This window comes from Schistocerca cancellata, chromosome 1 (genome assembly GCF_023864275.1).
Source record: "Schistocerca cancellata isolate TAMUIC-IGC-003103 chromosome 1, iqSchCanc2.1, whole genome shotgun sequence".
Classification (NCBI taxonomy): Eukaryota; Metazoa; Arthropoda; class Insecta; order Orthoptera; family Acrididae; genus Schistocerca; species Schistocerca cancellata.
Window position 1 is genome coordinate 963,229,957 of NC_064626.1, and position 22,186 is coordinate 963,252,142.

The following is a 22,186-nucleotide window of genomic DNA, read 5'->3' on the forward strand; positions in this document are numbered from 1 at the left end:
TTAACGCAGTTGCCTAGTACGGAGGATATCCCATGTTCAAATCCCAGTCCAGCACACATTTTCTCTCAATGCAGTTGATTTCGCATAAAGTCCCGATGCAGCTGACATCAATAGTCCCTTACCTTTCCTTGCCTTTCTCCCTGCTCCACCTTCAATTTACATAATCAAATTTCCACTTTCCATTCAACGAATTTTTCCAATATTAATTTTTTTTAATTTTTTGCTACTGGTACATAATCCCCGACTGACATATTATCAAGATAAAAGTTTTGAAAACTATGGAATTAACAATATAATGTTATATAATGAGTCAAAAACTGGTTTAAAAGAATAATAATGAAAATAAATACATTAGGTTTATTACCATCTTATTATGAAAAAAGAAACTTAATTCAATTAACAATAAATTGTGTTAGATATGATTATACAAAACTGCCTTAAAGTAATAAAAAATACATTAATTTGGAGTACAATATTAATGTTTAGTTATGTACCATCAGTTTTTCTTAATTTTACAGTATTAATTCTTCAAACGCTTGAAGGATAAGAGTCCAAACTCTAATTTTTCTGTTTCTTGTGTATAGATATTCTCAGATAAATCTCTTATTTGTTTTTCCCAAATGTCATTACCTGTGTCACTGTCATCAGTGTCAATAATAGGGATATCAGTTGAAACACTGGAGCAGGATTGGCCTTTGCATTTTTTGCAAAACTTAATGCTGTTTTTCCTGTGCCACATGTGGAACAAATAGCTTTCCACGGTTCTGCATTTGCTGCTTCTTTGGTAGTGGAAACTGCTAAGAAGTCGAATTTTGAAGGCTTCCAGCCTAATTGCAGTGGATCTAAAAGATCATTTTTCCAAGCTTGCACTAGCAAATACATACTCCAGAAGGCTGTTGAGCGGCTGCTTTTGTAGGAGGCAAAGAGGTCAGGTTGAATGATGTCTTTCAAAGATTCAATAGTGAACACCATTTAACAGCTTTGTTTAATCTTCACAGTATGTGGCTGCTATAAACTTCTGTCCAGACTTATAAGTCGTATCAGGATAAGCACTGGAATTGCTGAATATCTCTGCAGCTTTCTGTACTTTTTTTTACATTTCCAATGCCTTGAGGAATTTGTTTTCATTTGTCAAAAAATGATGAAGTAACATCACAGCCACTGAAGGAATACAGTAACAGAAAGTTTATCTTTCGATACTTGAGACAACTTGAAATTTAGGGTGCTGTAGACTATGGTGTCTTGTCTTCCATTGCCTGGCTTCACTACAAAAATGTTGGGGGACAATGGGACTGAAGCAGTCAGAATCACGAACAAGTCAATGTCCTCCCCAATGACAACACAGAGTGGCGAGCAATATCAACAGCAGTAGCTACAATTAGAGTATCGGTGTCCTCAGCGGTTTGCTTAGTAACGAAGCACTCACCCTCAAGGTGTGCTATCAAATAAGCAAAAACAAACCCTTGGCCTTGGTTACTGACGTTTCTTTCAGCATGACGGTTGGTGCAGTCTTTTTGGTGATGCTTTGCAACTGTTCAGCTGATTTCACGGACCTATCAATTGTCACAACAGATTACCTTTCATACCAATGCTTGATGTAATCTGCATAATTCGTAATTATGTAAGAAAATAGTTCTTTTGCCTCCCATGCCACTCTACACAACAAAAATCATCCATCTACAACAAACTTTGCTTTTTCAAAGTCAACTGAATCTTGAATGGCATCAAACTACATGTGAACCAGAGCTTTTTTGTTTCCAACATCCCCTAAATCATAAAGCATATAGGATATTGGGCCAGCTCATACTCAGAAAGTGCTGAAGCCCTTCATAGTACTTTCTGTGGAATGCTATTCTGCAAAAATCCGTTTCCCCATTGACAGGGACGACCTTGTTGTGCATTGTGATCTTAAGATGCCCTACACTTTAAAAGTAGGACTCTATTTGTTCTCTGAAATTTTGCAGTTTAATATTCTCAAACATTTAGCCTATAAAATTTTGCATTTGTGCACAGGTGCATCTTTTCCCACAAATACATTCTTATGCTCACTCTCTTTCCAGATTGGGCTTTGTCAGATGTGTAATACCAGTAAAAGAAAATTGATTACCTGGATGTAATTCATCGTAAACAGCATTTATTACATAAATCTGCATTTTTTTCTCTTCTGTTTTGCATAAAACAATAGTTAAAAGAGCTTACCAGGTATTTCTTTAATGAGAAGTAATGCCTAATACCAGCCACTTCAAGGAATCAAACTACCTTCAAACCCAAAAAACCATTTCTGGTTCCAACAGAAGAAATATTGTCCCAAAGGCAAAACAGTTACATTGCTATATGGACAAATCCTTCTTTTAGTACATTATGTGCAATATACCCCATTAACTGTCGATGCAGAAATGGTGTTGAGAGAGTTCTTTCACTAGACGGTGGGAGCAAGTCTGTTACTGTACAATAAAGATGCAAAAATCATTTATCAAAACTCTAAAATTAATGAGAAGCAAATACTAAAGGACCTTTATTCTTGAAGGACGGTATTCTTATATTTTTTAATTAATAACTGTAAACATTGGATTGGGACATGAGAAATTCGCATTTCGCAATAAATACGAATTCTGCCTTAAAATGCTTAAAAGGCAAAATATCTAAAAACTGCTATTTGAGAACAAATTGTATACAGATGAAGTATTTTATGAGAGAGTTTGAAATAGCTTCGTTTTCTAATGTAAGAAATTTTTGGTTACTGGTATTGCACATCATTTGAAAAGCCCAATTTCAAAGATGATATGCATAATGCAAAATAAAACATGCATAATCGCAATGAATTACCATTGTTTCTGATGCTGTGATGCCATGCATCATGGACAGCTGAATGGTCTGTATAAGTTACAAACCACATAATGCACCATAATAGTCAGCCATGGGATCAAACATGTTAAAACAAAGAAACACATATGTCTGCCTGCTAGCTAAAGGTCAGAAGTTGGTATAATGCGGACATGTTTAATGTGGCAGTTTTAAGCTGCGGGTGTATTGAACTGTGGTTGTGCCAAATACTGGCAGATTTCAGTCTTTAATGTGAAGAGCCTAATCCTGGTGTATCACTGAGTTTCATTATTACACACACAACACCAGAAGGGATCAGCAATTCCAATGAGCATGTGTTGCTTCTGTTTTTGTAGAAATTCAGGACACAGGCGTATCCTGCTGCCCTGCGAGAGGGAGGCAGGGCTCATTTCCCCACACCGCTTCTGCCCCTTCTGGCAATCATAATTGTAGTTTCTTTACAAATGCTGCTGACTGCCAGTTTAGTGTCCGCACTCTGCACAATGCAGAGTCAAGCAAAGTCTATCAAACCTATTTCAAGTATGCCTGTATTATTCCCCTAACATGTGACGAGAGATATTTTCTGTTCTGCTCCTAGACTAAGTGCCTTGTTTATTCTATCCATGAAACTTTCAAGTATGGGTCATACGGCTATCAATGCCCATGAAATGGCAAATTAGTATTCTGCAGACTTTGTGGTTATTGAACTGTGTGAACAGAGAAAAATAATGTTGAGAAACAGCTGCAGGAAAATGCTATCACTTTTTACCAGAAACAGTCATTTGTTGAAAGCCCGAACAGAGCCAAAAGAGAAAAGAAGCAAAGACTATTCCAGGAAACAGCTGTTGCAGTTTTTGCAAAAGTAAACATTCCAGCCAAAATGCTCCCCAATAACCACTTTTTTTTTTTTTTTTTACAATCAATTTCAGAACACTATTTCATCTTCAGGCATGTAGTGTCCCAATCTTTTACATTGCATCTAATGATTTACAAATTTAAAAAAAGTAGAGATGCCAATTTTGTCAAAAATAGATAGCTCTCTATTATTAACGTGTAAAAAGTCATTTCTAAGAACAAAATGTCAAAAGTGAATTCCGATCCACACGTTACAGTATGGCCAGATAATCTACAGTCAAATTAACAGCTGGAAAACAATCACCAAAACCATGAGTTTTAAACTCAATGTTCACTTGCAAATTCCAATAGCTATTTTTAATACAGCAGCATCCATACCTCTAATGAAAGCTTCCTCCTCTTCTTCAGGTTCATCATAATCCTGATTTTCATTACGTCGACCTCTTGATCTTGCCATGGTAGCATCATCATCATCTCCCTGTAAAGAGGGTCTCAAGCAGTTATTAAAAATATTTGCATTATTTCACTACAATTATACATAAAAACACATCTGCAGGGGGTCCTTAAAGACAGGATTACTATACAATTAAAAGTAGATAACTATCACAGACACACACACACACACACACACACACACACAAGAAACACATTTGTGAAAATAAAGACTGAAACTAATCACCCAATGCAGCCACAGTAGTGTACAGTTTTAACACTATTACAGTCAAGAAGATGATTTATGAAAGCAATGTGGCACATGTTAATCATAGGATGAGAGAAGGAATATTTAAATGGAACATACTGTATGCAAGGTCATTTTGGTTGGTGTTACAAGGTCAAATCAGTCCCAGACTGTTGCCCCTGCAACTACGAAAAATGTTGTTAAGTTGGTACTGCAAATGGCTGAAAGCATGGGGAAACTACAGCCATAATTATTCCCAAGGGCATGCAGTTCTACTATATGGTTAAATGGCGATGGCATCATCTTGGGTAAAATATTCCACATGTAAAATAGTCACTCATTCCAATCTCTGGGTGGGGACTTCTCAGGACATCATCATCAGGAAAAACAAAAGTGATTTTCTACACATCAGTGTGTGGAATGTTGGGCAGATAGGTTAGAAAATTTAAAACAGGAAATCGATAGTTTAGAATTAGATATAGAGGTAATTAGTGAAGTTCAGTGGCAGGAGAAACAGAACTTATGGTCAGGTGAATATAGAGTTACAAATATGAAATCAAATAGGTGTAGTGCAGTAGTAGGTTGAACAATGAATAAGATAATAGGAATGCTGATTAGCTACTATGAACAGCATAGTGAATGTGTTATTGTAGCCAAGATAGACAGAAAGCTTACACTCACCACAGTAGCTCCAGTTCATACACCAATTAGCTCTGCAGCTGGTGAAGAGATTGAAGAAATGTATATATGGATTATATCATGGTAAGCCAGCCAAACGAAGTGGGCAAAAGTAATACTAATGTCTCAAAAACTGGACTGACAGGGAATGCAAAATGGCTAAGCAGGAACGGCTAGAGAACAAATATAAGGATACAGAAGCATATATCATTAGAGGAAAGAAAAATTAAAGAGGCCTTTGGAGAAAAGAGAAGCAGCTACATGAATATCAAGAGCTCTGATGGAAAACTAGTTCTAAGAAAAGAGGGGACAGTTGAAGGGAGGAAGGATTATACAGAGGGTCTCTACAGGGGAGATGTACTTGAAGGCAATATTATAGAAATGGAAGAGCACGTAGATGAAGACGAGATGGAAGATATGATATTGCAAGAGGAATTTGACAGAGCACTGAAAGGCCTACATCAGAACACGGTCCCAGGAGTAGGTGACATTCCACCAGATCTACTAATAACCTTAGCAGAGCCAGCCACAATAAAACTTTTTCATCTGGTGTGCAAGATGTATGGGCATGTGAAATACCCTCATACTTCAAGAAGAATCTAATAATTCAAATTTCAAAGAAAGCAGATGCAGACAGGTGATAATTTTACAAAACTATCACTTTAGTAGACACGGTTGCAAAATTCAAACAAGAATTCTTTACAGAAGTATAGAAAAACTGATAGAAGCCAACCTCAGTGAAGATCAATTTGAGTTTCAGAGAAATGCGGGAACACGCAACGAAACACTGGCTCTATGACTTCTTTTAGAAGATAGGTTCAGGAAAGACAAACCTATGTTTACAGCATTAGGAGGCTTCGAGAAAGTTCTTAACACTATTGACCAGAATAATTTCTTTGATATCCTGAAGATATCAGGGGTAAAATACAAGGAGCAAAATGTTATTTACAGCTTATACAGAAACCACATGGCACTTATTTAAGGGTCAAGTGGCATGAAAAAGAAGCAGTGGTTGAAAATGGAGTGAGACAGTGTCGTAGACTATCGCTGATGTCATTCAATCTGTACACCGAGCAAGCAATAAAGGAAACCAAAGAAAAATTTGGATTAGGAATTAAATATCAGGGAGAAGAAATAAAAACTTTAAGCATTGCCGATGACATTGTAATTGTGTCAGAAAGAGCAAAAGACTTGAAGAGTAGCTGAATGGAATGGACAGTTTATTGAAAGGGGATCTAAGATTAACATAAACAAAAGCAAAACAGGGACAATGAAATGTAGATGAATTAAATCACATGATGCTGGCAGAATTAGATTAGGAAACGAAACACTAAAAGTAGTAGATGAATTTTGTTATGTGAGTAGCAAAATAACTGATGATGGCCGAAGTAGGGAGGACATAAAATGTAAAATGGCAATAGCAAGAAAAAGCATTTCTGCAGAAGAGGAATTTGCTAACATTGAATACAGAATTAAGTGTTAGGAAGTATTTTCTGAAAGTATTTGTATGGAATGCAGCCATATATGGGAGTGAAGCATGGGCAAGAAACAGTTTAGACAAGAAGAGAATAGAAGCTTTTGAAATTTGGCGTTACAGAAGAATGCCGAAGAACAGATGGGTAGATCACATAACTAATGAGGAGATACTGAATAGAGTTGGAGAGACAAGACATCTGTGCACAACCTGATTAGAAGAAGGAATTGGTTGATAGAATACATTCTGAGACATCAAGGGATCACCATTTAGTACTGGAGGGAAGTGTGGAGGTTAAAAATTGCAGAGAGAGAGAACAAGAGATGAATACAGTTAGCAGATTCAGAAGGATGTGGGTTGCAGTAATTATTTGGAGATGAGAGGTTTGCACAGAATAGAGTAGCACTGAGATCTGTATCAAACCAGTCTTCAGACTGAATATCACAACACACCCTGTACGAAAGCTCGTATTACCTGTAAGGATCAGAATGAAAAATGTGGGAAATGAAATGAAATAATAAGAAAGGGATGCAAATTAAAGTAAAGAAAGAGAAAACGTGAAGGAAATAGAGAGAAGTGTTACAGGTCACTTGAACAGGTAATTTTCAGTACACAAAAATAAAAGCACAAGAGCACTTGTCATGAAACAGAACTATAAGATGCACAAGATGAAACACAGCAGTAATTTTGAGACAGAAGAATGACATTCATTAGCTATCTCACTACTACAGTTTCAATAGTTATACAATGAAATATGTTTAACTTAGGCACTAAAAACCCACTTGACAATGACAGAATAAGATGGCATTATGAGTCCATGTGAAAATATAATCAACTGTGGCTGCAGCCACAGAAGTTAGTGAGAATGAATTTTGTTATGAGCTGTCAACAATGCCTGAATGGAAAAATAAGATAGGTAAATACAACAAACATGTCAAAATAAAATAATATTAATGAATAGGGTCAAAAACAAGAAATATCAGATGAGAATATGTCAGGAAATGAATACAGAAAGAAAAACAGGGCACAGAAGTTTATTAGTAAAAAGTGGAACAGAGATTTGGGCAGTAAAGCCAGCAGGATGAATAGCAATAAGAGTAGCAGTAGTATAACTATTCTAGAAAATACAATATTCCCATTTGATTAGGGTCTGTAAATATCCTCAAGAAGGCATAGAATCTAGTCATGGCTACAAATTGTGTAAACTAGTCTGATAAAGAGCCTAAGATTAACTGCTTATTTACATACCACTTTTACAACTATCCTCAATCCAATGTTAATTCTTTATGGTCAGTAATTTCCTTTCCATTATTTACAGTCAGTGAAAGAAAATTTATAGCAAATTTACTATAAAGTTAATAGTGGTCAACACACTCGCGAAGGAAGTGCCTAAGTGTCAAAATGTAATTATCAATTCCAAATCATTGTAACAGAAACTTAGACAGGCTAAAATGAGATTTGCTGGTGTACAGTAGTTCCTCTGAGGAATCTTAATTTGTGTTATTTACAATCTGCAGCTGCTGATTCACTCATTGATATATGAATATATTTTTCCTAAACAATGAGTAAATTTAGTGTATAATTTTTGCACAGTGTTAAAGGACATACATCATCCAATTCATTCACTTTTACTTCTGTTTGTCTCACTATGCAGCACACTAATTACTTACAAATAATTCTGCACAAAAATAAGATAATTGAATATTCTTGATCAGTTTATCTTAACGATACAAATTACAAACAGCCGTGAAAACTCTTACAAAGCAGGGTAGCCAAGTGTCTGCCCATTACAAATTCATGAACACAAAATGCATGTCAAGGATTTAAATATGGAACAACCTTTCAAAATACGATAAACGAAAAAAAACTGGACAAAATGGGGCATCATGCTGCTTAAAGACATTTATACCCATGTACGAGGTGCGACAATGAAGTAATGAGACTGGTTTTCCTTGCAAGATATGGCAACCCTGCTAGCTTGCGTAGGCACAATATCTTTGACCTCTGTTTATAAGCTACTTCTAGTCCAAGCGGCACAGTGATGCAACTGCTCAGTCGTGAGTTGTGCTATAATAAGTTAACACGTGTTTGTATCTCTCGTCACGGAAATGGAATCTCATAATATTGCGCAACAGTATGCCATTTCTTTTTGCGTTAAATTGGGTGAAAACGCGACTACAACTTACGGTAAGCTTCAGAAGGCTTTTGGAGAGAAGGTTATATCCAGAGCATTGGCGTAAAATGTTTAGTGAAGGCAGAATGAATGTTGAAGATGAAGATCGCAGTGGATGACCATCAATCTCACAGACGGATGTCAACTTGGCCAGGGTGCATGACTCTTATGATCTGATCGAAGATTATCTGTGAAAATGATTGCAGAAGAACTGAACATCTATTGAGAAACGGTTGTTGTTGTTGTGGTCTTCAGTCCTGAGACTGGTTTGATGCAGCTCTCCATGCTACTCTATCCTGTGCAAGCTTCTTCATCTCCCAGTACCTACTGCAGCCTACATCCTTCTGAATCTGCTTAGTGTATTCATCTCTTGGTCTCCCTCTACGATTTTTACCCTTCACGCTGCCCTCCAATACTAAATTAGTGATCCCTCGATGTCTCAGAACATGTCCTACCAACCGATCCCTTCTTCTAGTCAAGTTGTGCCACAAGCTCCTCTTCTCCCCAATTCTATTCAATACCTCCTCATTAGTTATGTGATCTACCCATCTAATCTTCAGCATTCTTCTGTAGCACCGCATTTCGAAAGCTTCTATTCTCTTCTTGTCTAAACTATTTATTGTCCACGTTTCACTTCCATACATGGCTACACTCCATACAAATACTTTCAGAAACGACTTCCTTGCTTTCTTTGGGATTGGAATTATTATATTCTTCTTGAAGTCTGAGGGTATTTCACCTGTCTCATACATCTTGCTCACCAGATGGTAGAGTTTTGTCAGGACTGGCTCTCCCAAGGCTGTCAGTAGTTCTAATGGAATATTGTCTACTCCTGGTATGAGAAAGATTTGTGCAAAAATGGTCCCCAAAAAACTCTCACCACCACAACAGTGAGAAACACAGAAAAATGTGGCAGCCGATCTGTTAGAGCAAACGAAAATCAATCCAGAATTGTTGAGCTGTGTTATCACTGGTGATGAAATTTGGTTTTTTCAGTATGATCCAGAGACAAAACGCCAAAGTTCGCAATGGTGCTCAAAGGGATCACCTAGACCAAAGAAAGCTCGCATGTCAACGAAAAAAGTGAAATGCATGCTCGTGTGCTTCTTTGATTCCAAGGGAATTGTTCATAAAGAGTGGGTGCCTTTTGGACAAACAGTTAACCAATGTTACTACAAAGAAATTTTAGGAAGACTTTGTAAAAGAGTTCTTCGTGTCCATGCCAACATTGCTGATAATTGGATTCCGTATCACGATAATCCACAATCCCATACAGCTCTGTCAGTACAGCAATTTTTAACCTCAAAACAAATTTCAGTACTACTACAGCCACCTTATTCACCAGATTTCTCTCCGTGTGACTTTTTTCTGTTTCCAAGAATCAAAACGGCAGTCAAGGGACACCATTTTCAAACAACACAAGATGTCCAAAAAGCTGTGACGAGGGTCTTGGAGGATATTACAGAAGATGAGTTCCAGAAATGTTACCATCAATGGCAGAAGCGCTGGAAAAAATGTGTGTAATCGGAAGGAGACAACACTAAATTTGACTAAAATGGTATGCAACATTTTTTTTCACTTCAGTCTCATTACTTTATTGTCGCACCTCGTAATATGGCACATACTTTTATACTAGAAAAGTGAAACAGTTAACAAATTCTTTAAAAATGAATTCTGTGCCTAAAATATTCATAAGCCCCTTAAAAATGGATGATGATAATGATGATCTGCAATCCTGTCCAGCGACATTAATTTGTTCCTAGTCCATTACACAAAACTGAAAGTTCTCCTAAATCTAAGGGGGCCTCATTGTTTGTGAGCTGTTGAAGAGTTACCTCACAGCCACCTACAAAGGGCGTTCAAAAAGTTTTGCACAGTTATCTCTAATTTTTTTTATTTTTTGCAGGAGGAGAATGAAATGTTTTGTGAACATACTTGGAAGATATAGCTCTAATTTGGTATATTAAAGTATTTTCTTTTATTTACAGGTGAGCCATAATTGACCATGAAGTACATGTCAAGTTGCAACAATGGTCGGTGATGGAGTTCCTTTTCAAGACCGGCGATGACTCTGCCACATCGATTCACAGGAAGTCACTCCATGTTTATGGGGAGGACACAGTGGATCGCAGCAGTATCCAGCGATGGTTGCAGAGTTTTAAAGAAGGTGATTTCTCTCTAATGGACAATCCACGAAGCAGTAGACCATCGACGGCAGTGAGTGATGTGAATAAGGAGACCATTGATCAAATCATCCAAAATGACAGATGTGTGATGACATGACAGCTTGCTGAAATGACTAGTTTGTCATTGGGTAATGTGGTATCACTGGTACAGTCACTAGGGTACAGAAAAATCTGTGCACATTGGGTGCCTACACTACTGGCCATTAAAATTGCTATGCCACGAAGATGATGTGCTACAGACGCGAAATTTAACCGACAGGAAGAAGATGCTGTGATATGCAAATTAGTAGCTTTTCAGAGCATTCACACAAGGTTGGCACTGGTGGCAACACCTACAATGTGCTGATATGAGGAAAGTGTCCAACCGATTTCTCATTCACAAACAGCAGTTGACTGGCGTTGCCTGGTGAAACGTAGTGACACCTCGTGTAAGGAGGAGAAATGCATACCATCACATTTCTGACTTTGATAAAGGTCGGATTGAGGCCTATAGCGATTGCGGTTTATCGTATCACGACACTGCTGCTCGTGTTGGTCGAGATCCAATGACTGTTAGCAGAATATGGAATCGGTGGGTTTAGGAGGGTAATATGCAACGCTGTGCTGGATCCCAACGGCCTCGTATCACTAGCAATCGAGATGACAGGCATTTTATCCGCATGGCTGTAACGGATCGTGCAGCCACATCTTGATCTCTGAGTCAACAGATGGGGATGTTTGCAAGACAACATCCATCTGCACGAACAGTTAGACAACATTTGCAGCATCTTGGACTATCAGCTCGGAGACCATGGCTGCGGTTACCCTTGACGCTGCATCACAGACAGGAGCGCCTGCGATGGTGTACTCAACTATGAACCTGGGTGCACGAATGGCAAAACGTCATTTTTTCAGATGAATCCAGGTTCTGTTTACAGCACCATGATGGTCGCATCCATGTTTGGCGACATCGCGGAGAATGCACATTGGAAGCGTGTATTCGTCATCGCCATACTGGCGTATAACCCGGCGTGATGGCATGGGGTGGCATTGGTTACACGTCTCGGTCACCTCTTGTTCACATTGACAGCACTTTGAACAGTGGACGTTACATTTCAGATGTGTTACAACATGTGGCTCTACCCTTCATTCGATCCCTGCGAGACCCTACATTTCAGCATGATAATGCACGACCGCATGTTGCAGGCCCTGTACGGGCCTTTCTGTATACAGAAAATGTTCGACTGCTGCCCTGTTCTCCATCTCTCTCACCCATTGAAAATGTCTGGTCAATGGTGGCCGAGCAACTGGCTTGTCACAATACGCCAGTCACTACTCTTGATGAACTGTGGTATCGTGTCCAAGCTGCATGGGCCTGTACACGCCATCCAAGCTCTGTTTGACTCAATGCCCAGGCGTACCAAGGCCATTATTATGGCCAGAGGTACTGATTTCTCAGGATCTTTGCACCCAAACTGCGTGAAAATGTAATCACATGTCAGTTCTAGTATAACATATTTGTCCAATGAATACCCGTTTATCATCTGCACTTCTTCTTGGTATAGCAATTTTAATGTCCAGTAGTGTAGATTACTGAGAAGATAAATGAAAATGATGAGGAAGAATGTGTGCGAGACCTTTACTGAAGACTGGAAACAGTGTTTTGACAGCGTCATTACCCAGGATCAAACATGGTTGTTTTTGTCCGAACCTGAGAGCAAAACTCAATCCATAGAGTTGCGTCATCCAGGTTCCCCTCAGAAGAAGAAACCAAGACTTCCACGAACAGCAGGCTGAAAGGTGATGGCCTCCTTCTTCTGGAATCAGTGTGGTGTCATTTTCATTGACTTTTTGGAACATGGCTCCACAATTAATTGAACTGTTACTGTTTGTCATTGGACAAGCTGCGACATGCCATCAAGACCAACAGACCACAACCTCAGGGTCAGCTCATCAAACTATACCATGACAATGCCAAACCCCATACAGCCCTCATGACACAGGAGAAAATCAGGAACATGGGTTGGAAAATTGTTCCTCAGCCTACCTAAAGCCTGGACTCGACTCCGTCAGATTTTTACCTCTTTGGTCATCTGAAGGCCCACCTGCATGGTAAAACATTTGATAGTGAGAAAGACCTTATTTCCTATGTCAAGCAATGGTGTAAAAGTCAGTCCCCAGAATTTTACCAAAGTGCATTTACATCATGGAAAGAACACTGAGCCAGATGCGTCACAGCTAATGGAGGCTACATTGAGTAGGCTCAATGTATAGCTAAATTTTCCAAGTATGTTCACAAAAAATTTCAATCTCCTCCTTGAAAGAAAACCTTAGAGATGACTGTGCAAAACTGAGCTACTTTCCTAAGTTTGTATGTTCCGTGTATGATATGCCTGCCTTGTATCTGGGGTAAGGATGACTCGGTGGTCATACAGCTTCAGTCTGTAGTTAATCACTGAATCCTTATAAAACTGCAGGCGATATAAATCTGCTGTGTTTTGCTCTCCATCATTTCTTGTACTTCTACAATCTGAGTTATGGGGTTTAAATCTCTGGAGGCTTCTAACTTCCTTAAGTATGGCAGACAGAAATACCAAATGAAACACAGGAAGATCACATAATTATTAAAATCTGGAAATATTTTTCAATGGGTCCACAAGTAAGTAAATTTACCCACATCCACCACACCTATGAGTGTGCATGCCCCCCCCCCCTCCCCACCACACCCAACCACCCACATGAGCATGCGCATATGTGCTCGAGATCCTACATCATGTGCTCTATGCCAGGATCGCACTGCGTCAGGTAGATTAAGGTGTAGTGGGGATTGTGGCGAGGGGAGTGAGTAGAGGGACAGATAGCTCAGAAGCACCTAGACGGAGGCTGCGGGAGAGGGGTGGAAATTATATATATAAAGTCGGCACATCAGACATCAATCAGACACCAAGAATGCCTGAAGATGATAAGAAGTCGGCTTGCCGAAATATCGCGCCTTTTGGATGATGCTACCCGGCTGAACACCTGAGAAATTTTCAAGCTCAAAGGAAGGCAGCAGGTTTGTTGGCTAGGAATGTGAGAGGGCCAGAGTGACAGATGAAAGGGTTAGTCTCATGCTGCACATGTACCGAATTGAGTATGGTGTGCTCAGCTCCATGTTGTGCCACTGGGTGGTGACCATTCATTATGCTGGACAGTCGGTTGGTTGTCATATTGATATAAAAAGTTAGCAGAGACTGAAGCAGAGTTGGTATACAACATAATTGCTTTCACAGGTGGCCCTGCCTGGTAGGATAAGCCTTTGACAGGACTGGAGTAAGAAGTGGTTGGTGGGTGGATTGAGAAGGTCTTGCAACCAGATTTCTCACAGGGATGTCACCCCAGTCCAGTTGGGAGTGTGAGTAGACCAGAACGTGGCACAACTTGGGTAGGTGACAGTATACCTATTTCGGAGGGGTAGGAAGCAAATTGGGTAGGATGTCCCTCATTTCGATGCATGATGATAGATAATCAAAGCCCTGGAAATGAATATGGTTCAGTCATTCCAGTCCAGGCTGATACTGGTGACAAGAGAGGTGCTCCCTTGTAGCTGATTTTGGGGATGGTGGGAGGGCTATGGGTGTGTGAGGATATGGCACAGAAAATTAGTTTGTGGACTAAGTCGAATGTGAAAGCCCTCAAGAGATCTTGAGCATACTAGGAAAGTGAGTTCTCATCACTATACACACATTGTCCCCACGATGGTCGGGATTTATGGGAGTGAATTTGGTGTGGAAGGGATCAGTTAAAGATGCTGTTGGTGGTTAGTTGGTTTAATATGGACACAGGTGTGGATGGAGCTATCGGAGAGGTGAAGGTCAATGTAGAGAAAGGTCATTTGTTGGTTTGAGGGGGACCAGGTGAAGCTGATTGGAGAGAAGGTGTTGGAAGTTGTGGAGAAATGAGGATAGACCATTGTTGCCAACCTTTTTATGTGCTGTATACAGAAAACCTCCCTAGCCCACCAAAATCCCTAACCCTTTTTCTGGTTCAAGTTCATTTATGATATCGTCATGATCTGGATCCAGGGTCAAGACATCCTATCTTCTTTCCTCCACAAACTCAACACCTTCTGTACCATCCACTTCTCTCAACCCATTGTGCCACCTTCTTGGACCACTGACCTCCATCTCTCTGCTAACTGAATCCACACCTCTATCCATGTTAAACCCACTTACAACCAACAGGATTTGTATTTTGATGGTTGTCATACATTCCACACCAAAAAATCACCCTCATACAACCTTGCCAACTATGAACTCCGTATCTGCAGTGGCAAGAACTCCCTATCACAGTACACTGAAGGTCTCATGAGACAGGCATTGACCCACAAAACATAGTCTGCGGACAATTTCCCGTGCCACATCCTCGCACACCCCAATCCTCCCATCAGAATCAGCTGCAAAGGCATGCACCTGTTGTCACCAAATAGCACCCTGGACTGAGACAACTGAATCGTACCCTTCGCAAGGGCTTTGATTTTTTATCATCAAGCCTGGAAGCGAGGGATACCCTACCCAAGATCCTTCCTACCACTCCTAAAAAGGTATTCTGTCGACCACCCAACCTGCACAACATCCTGATCCAACTCGGCAACAATCACTACTAGTAGTTCACCATAATAAATTAACACCCTCAAACTGTGGCCAATAATAAAATTGTTCACACAATAGCACAGTGAACAGCTCAGCACAACATGCTCTATTTGAATGGCTCCTTCACAAGCTGAGCCATTTGGGTCTTTCATTATGTCACTGATCTTTGTTGTCCACCTGATATCAACTGCATTCTTTCTTTCTTTCTGTCTTTCTTCAAGTAGCCCAACATTGATCTTTCCATTCCTCTTTTGGTTACTTTTAGTTTTCTGACAATGAATTCATTTAATGTCCATGTCTCACAACCATATGTTATTACTGGCAGTATACATTGGTCAAAAACCATTTCCTTCAGCTCAGTCAACAAAACTGAAGAGTATCTTCCGTAAGCTTGCCAGTAATGTTGAAATATTTCTTGTCTTAGCTCTCCTTTCATATTTACAAGTTCAACTGGACAGACATAGTCTGTGTTCCTTTGCAGATATGTACTTCCAACAGATATATTTCTCTCCAGTGTCCATTCATTCATCACAATATTGGTTTTATCATAGTTCATTTTTAGACAATTTCATATCAGTCTAACACTAGTTCGCTAACCAATATTTGACATTGTTCTATACTGTTTTCTAACAGAACAGTATTGTCAGCAAATCTCATAATTCATCTCTTTCCCAGAATTTGGTTTCCCTTTGCTTTCAGATCACTAGGACTGCTGAAAATAATTTTGGAGATACAGAGTCATCTTGCTTTATACCCTTTCCAATGAGAAATTCATTGTTTTCTTCAACAACATTCACAAGCACTGTGGAGGTTTAGTATATGTTGAGGGTCTCCATACAGGAAACAAAACTGAGCATAATTTTACAGAAAGAAAAGAGGAAGTGGGTGAAGATGAGATGGGAGATAATATTACAAGATGAATTTGATGGAGCACCGAAAGACTTAACTGGAAATAAGAGCCCCACAATTAGATGACATTCTCTCAGAATTATTGAAACCCTTGGGAGAGTCAGCCATGATAAAACTGATGTGCAAGATGTAGAAGACTTGGGAAATACCTTTAGACTTCAAAAAGAATGCAATAGTTCTAATTCAAAAGAAGACTTGTGCTGATAGATGTGGATACTAACAAACCATCAGTTTTGTAAGTCACGGCTGCAAAATAGTGACATGAATTATTAACAGATGAACAGAAAAACTGGTAGAAGCCAACATTGGAAAATATCGGTTTTGGATCTGGAGAAATGTAATAAGATATGAGTAATATCGACTTTACATCACATCTAAGAAGAATGGTTGAAGAAAGGAAACCCACATTTGCAGATTTAGACCACACTTTTGACGATGTTAATGGAGGGAGCGAAAACTTATTTACATCTTGTATAGAAACCAGACTACAGTTATAAGAGTCAAAGGACATGAAACGTGCAGAAATATTTTTGGGGGGAAATGTTACTTTAAATATTCTGCTCATTCACACTGCTCTTCTTGCTGCTTCCAATCAAGAAGATATATTATTAATTATGAAGTTAACCAGTGTTGTTTCCACCAGAGATCAACTCTTGAGCCTCCATATACATCTGCACAAATGAAAACTTGAATAGTGCATGAAAAACACTGTTCATCAGGTCCCATAATGTGTCGTTGGATTTCAAAATCTTGCCTATGTTACTATCCAGCAGCCAACCAATGCATCCATCGCATTAACCCAAATGAAATCAGTCACAAGTTTAATAAATAAGCGGCAGGAACTGGTGGTGAAATAATTTTAACCTCCCACTTTTCACAGATTTAATTTACAGTAGAAAAATCAAATGAAAATATCTTTCCGCACTAATCACAATAGTTTACTATTAAAATAATCTCAGTCAGTGTGAGAACCTAAGTAAGTCTAATGCCATCATGTGTTCATATGACATGTAGAAAATCTATGAAAATTATTCAAAGTGCTTCAGCTCACATCTAAGTTAACATTTCTGTAATCAGGAATTAATGATATTTTTAATTGCAAATCACCATCAATGTCAACTGAAAAATAGTTCACAGATGTTTGCATTAAGTCACCTAACCAGAAATTGCTCAAAGTCCCAAGCTGAATAACAATTCAAAGTTCCTCATAATCATCACATGCAAACCTCTGCAAGTCCACGGCCAAATATTCAGAAGGTATTCTGGTTACACATGAGGCAACTTCCATCCGCACATACATCCTACTTGTATGCAAACTCTGCTCCAATGGACTGCCGAAATCCAAGTATGTCACACTAAAATGGTCATGGATGCTTACAGCCTTACACTGATATGAGTCAGTTATATGCACTTCCAACTTGCGGAAACATAAATAAAGTATAAATTTAATATACATATGAAGTCTGACGCAAATTCCATAAGCTTTTCAAAGCTACTCATAGTTTTCATATAGGATTAATTGTTTTCTCACAAATAGTGTTTCTGCTCATATTTTGCATCATTATATCACTGAGAAATATTAAAAAGTTAAATTAATTACAAACATACATCTCTAGCTACCTCTATTTACTAATGCTTTCACTGTTTTCCTAGAAAATTAACTTTTCCATGCATGGAATATACATTGCTGCCAGCAATTTGAAATATTCCCAGAAAACAGGGTGATTCAGGAGGTATGTCACACAATTTGTGAGGTTGTTCTACATGTGAAAAAAAGTCCTATGAACCTGTGTCTGATTTTCAATCATTATGGAACTGGAGTTGTTTGAAGACTACAGCCAGCCATGAATGGACATGAAGACAAATGTGAATATTACTTACTGAAACGCTGTGTAGGCACTGTGGTGGAAAGAATAATCGTGGGACAGACGACTGACCCATCCTACAAAGTGTGTGCGGGTTCTCCAATGGATGGCAGCACTGTGACGTTGCACCGAGCCAACAGCTGCAAGCATACCCAGTGTGTAATCACGGGTTGGATCAGTGAGCACTCATGAGGCCATGTGCAAGTCACACTTAAGTGTTGTTTAATTGAGCAAGTCCAGTGTGTCCATACCACATATGTTCACCCATGCAGAATAGGCAGACACAGTGCTTGTATACAGATACTGTAATGGCTGTGCCCTTGTGGCCGTGACAGAACACCAGGGATGTTTTCCTGATCGACAAACCTCCTGCCAGGGTATTTCCCAGAGTTTTTCAAACCTTACAAGAATACAGAACACTACACAGTGAACACCTAACATCAGAACGTGAGGTTGTCCAGTCAGGTGAGGAAAGATGACATTATCGCAATGGTATAACGGAGTCACGCATTATCTGTCAGCTCGATATTCCATATACACAAGTGTGGCATACGTTACATTCTGAGGGCTTGTATCCATTCTATGGGCAGCCCATGCAACATCTGCATCTGGGTGACTCCGAAAGCGGACAGCAATTTTTTGAATAGTTGGCTGTACACAGAGACATCGTGTAGTACACTTTATCTACAGATGAAGCTACACTTACACACAATGGTATCATGAACACCTGCAATTCACATGCATGGGCAATGGAGAACCCATGAGACACTAGAGAAACATGATTCCAAGTTAGGTTCTCAGTCAACATCTGGCGTGGTATTGTTGATGGGCTAGTGATAGGGTCTGTGTTCCTGCCGAATCACATGACAGCTGCTGAGTATGCACATTTCCCGGTGGAAAACCTACTTGCACTTTTAGTGACCTGGCACTGATGATGGTAAATGTACCTGCAACATAATGGATCACCAATTCAGTGTACCTGCAAGTATTCCAGTATCTGAATAACACATTTCCTCAATGATGGATTGGCTTTGGTGGACCCACTAACTGGCCTAACAGATCGCACGATCTAACCCAATTAAACTTCTGTTTATAAGGCTGGTTAAAGGGAGATGTGTATGCTACAACGGTGGACACAAGTGAAGAACTTGTCACTTGCATCTTTGACACTGTTGTATGAACTAAAGCCTGCTGAGATGACATTCTATCTGCAACATAAAACACCCTCCAACGTACTGACAAGTGAGATGGGATGGGCGGGGGACTTTTTGAACACCTCTTGTAGGATATATCAGTCATCTCTCCAACTATTTTCTGTCCACCACAGAACTTATACAGCATTTCGGCAAGTAATAGTCACACTTGTCTTCATTTTCATTCTTGAATGTTTATAGGCACCAACCCACTTCACTTCTGTAATAATAAAAAATCGGACACATCTTCACAGGATTTTTTTGGTTTATTTTCACATGTATGATCACCTCACAAATTATGTGACATTCCTCCTGAATCGCCCTGTATATTAGTACAGTCTGATGGTTCTCACTGAGTTCTATCCATTGATACAACATATGTCTGAATCGCTTAAGTCATTAGTGAGTTATTAACTTTTAAAGATCCTTTCATATCCAAAACATTTAATAGCATGTAAACTTTATCTCATAGTGGGTCTGCCATTTCACTCATGCATTCGTCTCATTTTTGTTTAAAACCATGTGACTGGTTTCCCTGTCACTGGTTTGGCACAGTTTTTTATTTAGAGTTTCCCTTATTCCATATCTTCTTTATCCAGCCATGGTGCCCCCCCCCCCCCCCCCCCCCCCCCCCCCGCCTCCAATGGTTTTTCCCACCACACAACATTTGTCTCTAGCTAGCTGACCTGGAGTCAGGATTCCTCATACTTTCAATCTCTGCCAATCATCACACATCAAAGGTGATGCTACCTACTGACCATACCGCAGAGCTCATCCGGCATACCAAATCCCTTCTACAGCTGTCGAAATACTCACTCCTGGCTGTTTTTGCATTCCCACACTACTACAGGATACGCAAACCTGGAAGCATCTGTTGTTGAAGTTTCTCGTAGGCCTTTTCAGGATGTACTGCCTCAAAGGTAAGAATTAGTTGAGAATGGTAATGAGAGATTTGTAACCTATCCACATATTATTCAAACTGTACACTGAGGAAGTAGTAAAGGATCACAAGCAGAAATTTGAAAACGGGATTAAAATTCAGGGAAGGGCAATAAAAACTTTATGTAATAGAATGCATTCCAATTAAATCATGTGCTGCTGACGGAGTTAGACTAAGTAATGAGCCACGAGAAGAAGTAGACCAATTTCGATATTTGGACATCAAAATAACCAATGATGTCCAAAGTAGAGAAGATATAAAATGCAAAGTACCAACAGCAAGAAAAGTATTTCTGAAAATGAAGAATTTTTTAACATCCAACATACACTTAAGTTATGAAGTCTGGAGTGCAATCATGTACAGAAGTTAAAATGTGGACAATAAGCAGATCAGACATGAAGAGCTCATGAAATGTGGATTTACAGAAGAAAATTGAAGATTACATAAATAGATCGAATAGCTAATGATGAGGTACTGAATTGAATTGGGAGAAAAACATAAGTTCATGGCACAAGTTTTCTAAAAACAAGCGATCAGCTGATATGACACATTCTGAAGCATCAAAGAATAATAATTTTCACAATGGAGGGAAGTGTGTGTGTGCGCGGGGGGTAAAAAATGTAAAGGGAGACCTAAGTAGTCACGAATACAGTAAGCAGTTTCAAATGGAGGTAGATTGCAGTAGTTATTCAGTGATGAAGAGACTTGCACAGGATAGACTAGTGCAGAGTGCTGCATCAAATCGGTCTTCAGACTGGAAAAAGCAACAACAATAACAATATTGTAGGGAAAATACATAACTAAATCTGCAAGTAATTTGACGGTACACAGGGTCGAAAATTTAGTATTTATGAACAAAGTAAGAGCAGAATGAGATTTTCACTCTGCAGCGGAGTGTGCGCTGATATGAAACTTCCTGGAAGATTAAAACTGTGTGCTCGACCGAGACTCGAACTCGGGACCTTTGCCTTTCGCGGGCAAGTGCTCTACCATCTGAGCTACCGATGCACGACTCACGCCCGGTACTCAAAGCTTTACTTCTGCCAGTACCTCGTCTCCTACCTTCCAAACTTTACAGAAGCTCTCCTGCGAACCTTGCAGAACTAGCACTCCTGAAAGAAAGGATATTGCTGAGACATGGCTTAGCCACAGCCTGGGGGATGTTTCCAGAATGAAATTTTCACTCTGCAGCGGAGTGTGCGCTGCAGAGTGAAAATTTCATTCTGGAAACATCCCCCAGGCTGTGGCTAAGCCATGTCTCACCAATATCCTTTCTTTCAGGAGTGCTAGTTCTGCAAGGTTCGCAGGAGAGCTTCTGTAAAGTTTGGAAGGTAGGAGACGAGGTACTGGCAGAAGTAAAGCTGTGAGTACTGGGTATGAGTCATGCTTCGGTAGCTCAGATGGTAGAGCACTTGCCCGCGAAAGGCAAAGTTCCCGAGTTCGAGTCTCGGTCGGGCACACAGTTTTAATCTGCCAGGAAGTTTCAAAGTAAGAGCATATGGACTATCAGACCAATTGTGTGATTTGATTGAAGGGTTCCTAGATAACAGATCACAGCATGTCATTCTCAATGGAGAGAAGTCTTCCAAAGTAAGAGTGATTTCAGGTGTGCCGCAGGGGAGTGTCGTAGGACCGTAGCTATTCACAATATACAGGGCTATTACAAATGATTGAAGCGATTTCATAAATTCACTGTAGCTCCATTCATTGACATATGGTCACGAAACGCAACAGATACGTAGAAAAACTCATAAAGTTTTGTTCGGCTGAAGCCGCACTTCAGGTTTCTGCCGTCAGAGCG

General features: G+C 39.6%; 1 protein-coding gene across 1 annotated transcript in view; it reads right to left on the bottom strand.

Moving 5' to 3' along the window:
* The window catches only part of LOC126088396 (DNA-directed RNA polymerase I subunit RPA1), a 326,390-nt gene that overhangs the window by 93,323 nt on the left and 210,881 nt on the right, over positions 1–22,186 (bottom strand). The window contains exon 26 of the mRNA XM_049906539.1: positions 4,057–4,156. Within this exon, the coding sequence (XP_049762496.1) occupies positions 4,057–4,156 (100 nt within the window). The remainder of the gene's footprint in view (positions 1–4,056; positions 4,157–22,186) is intronic.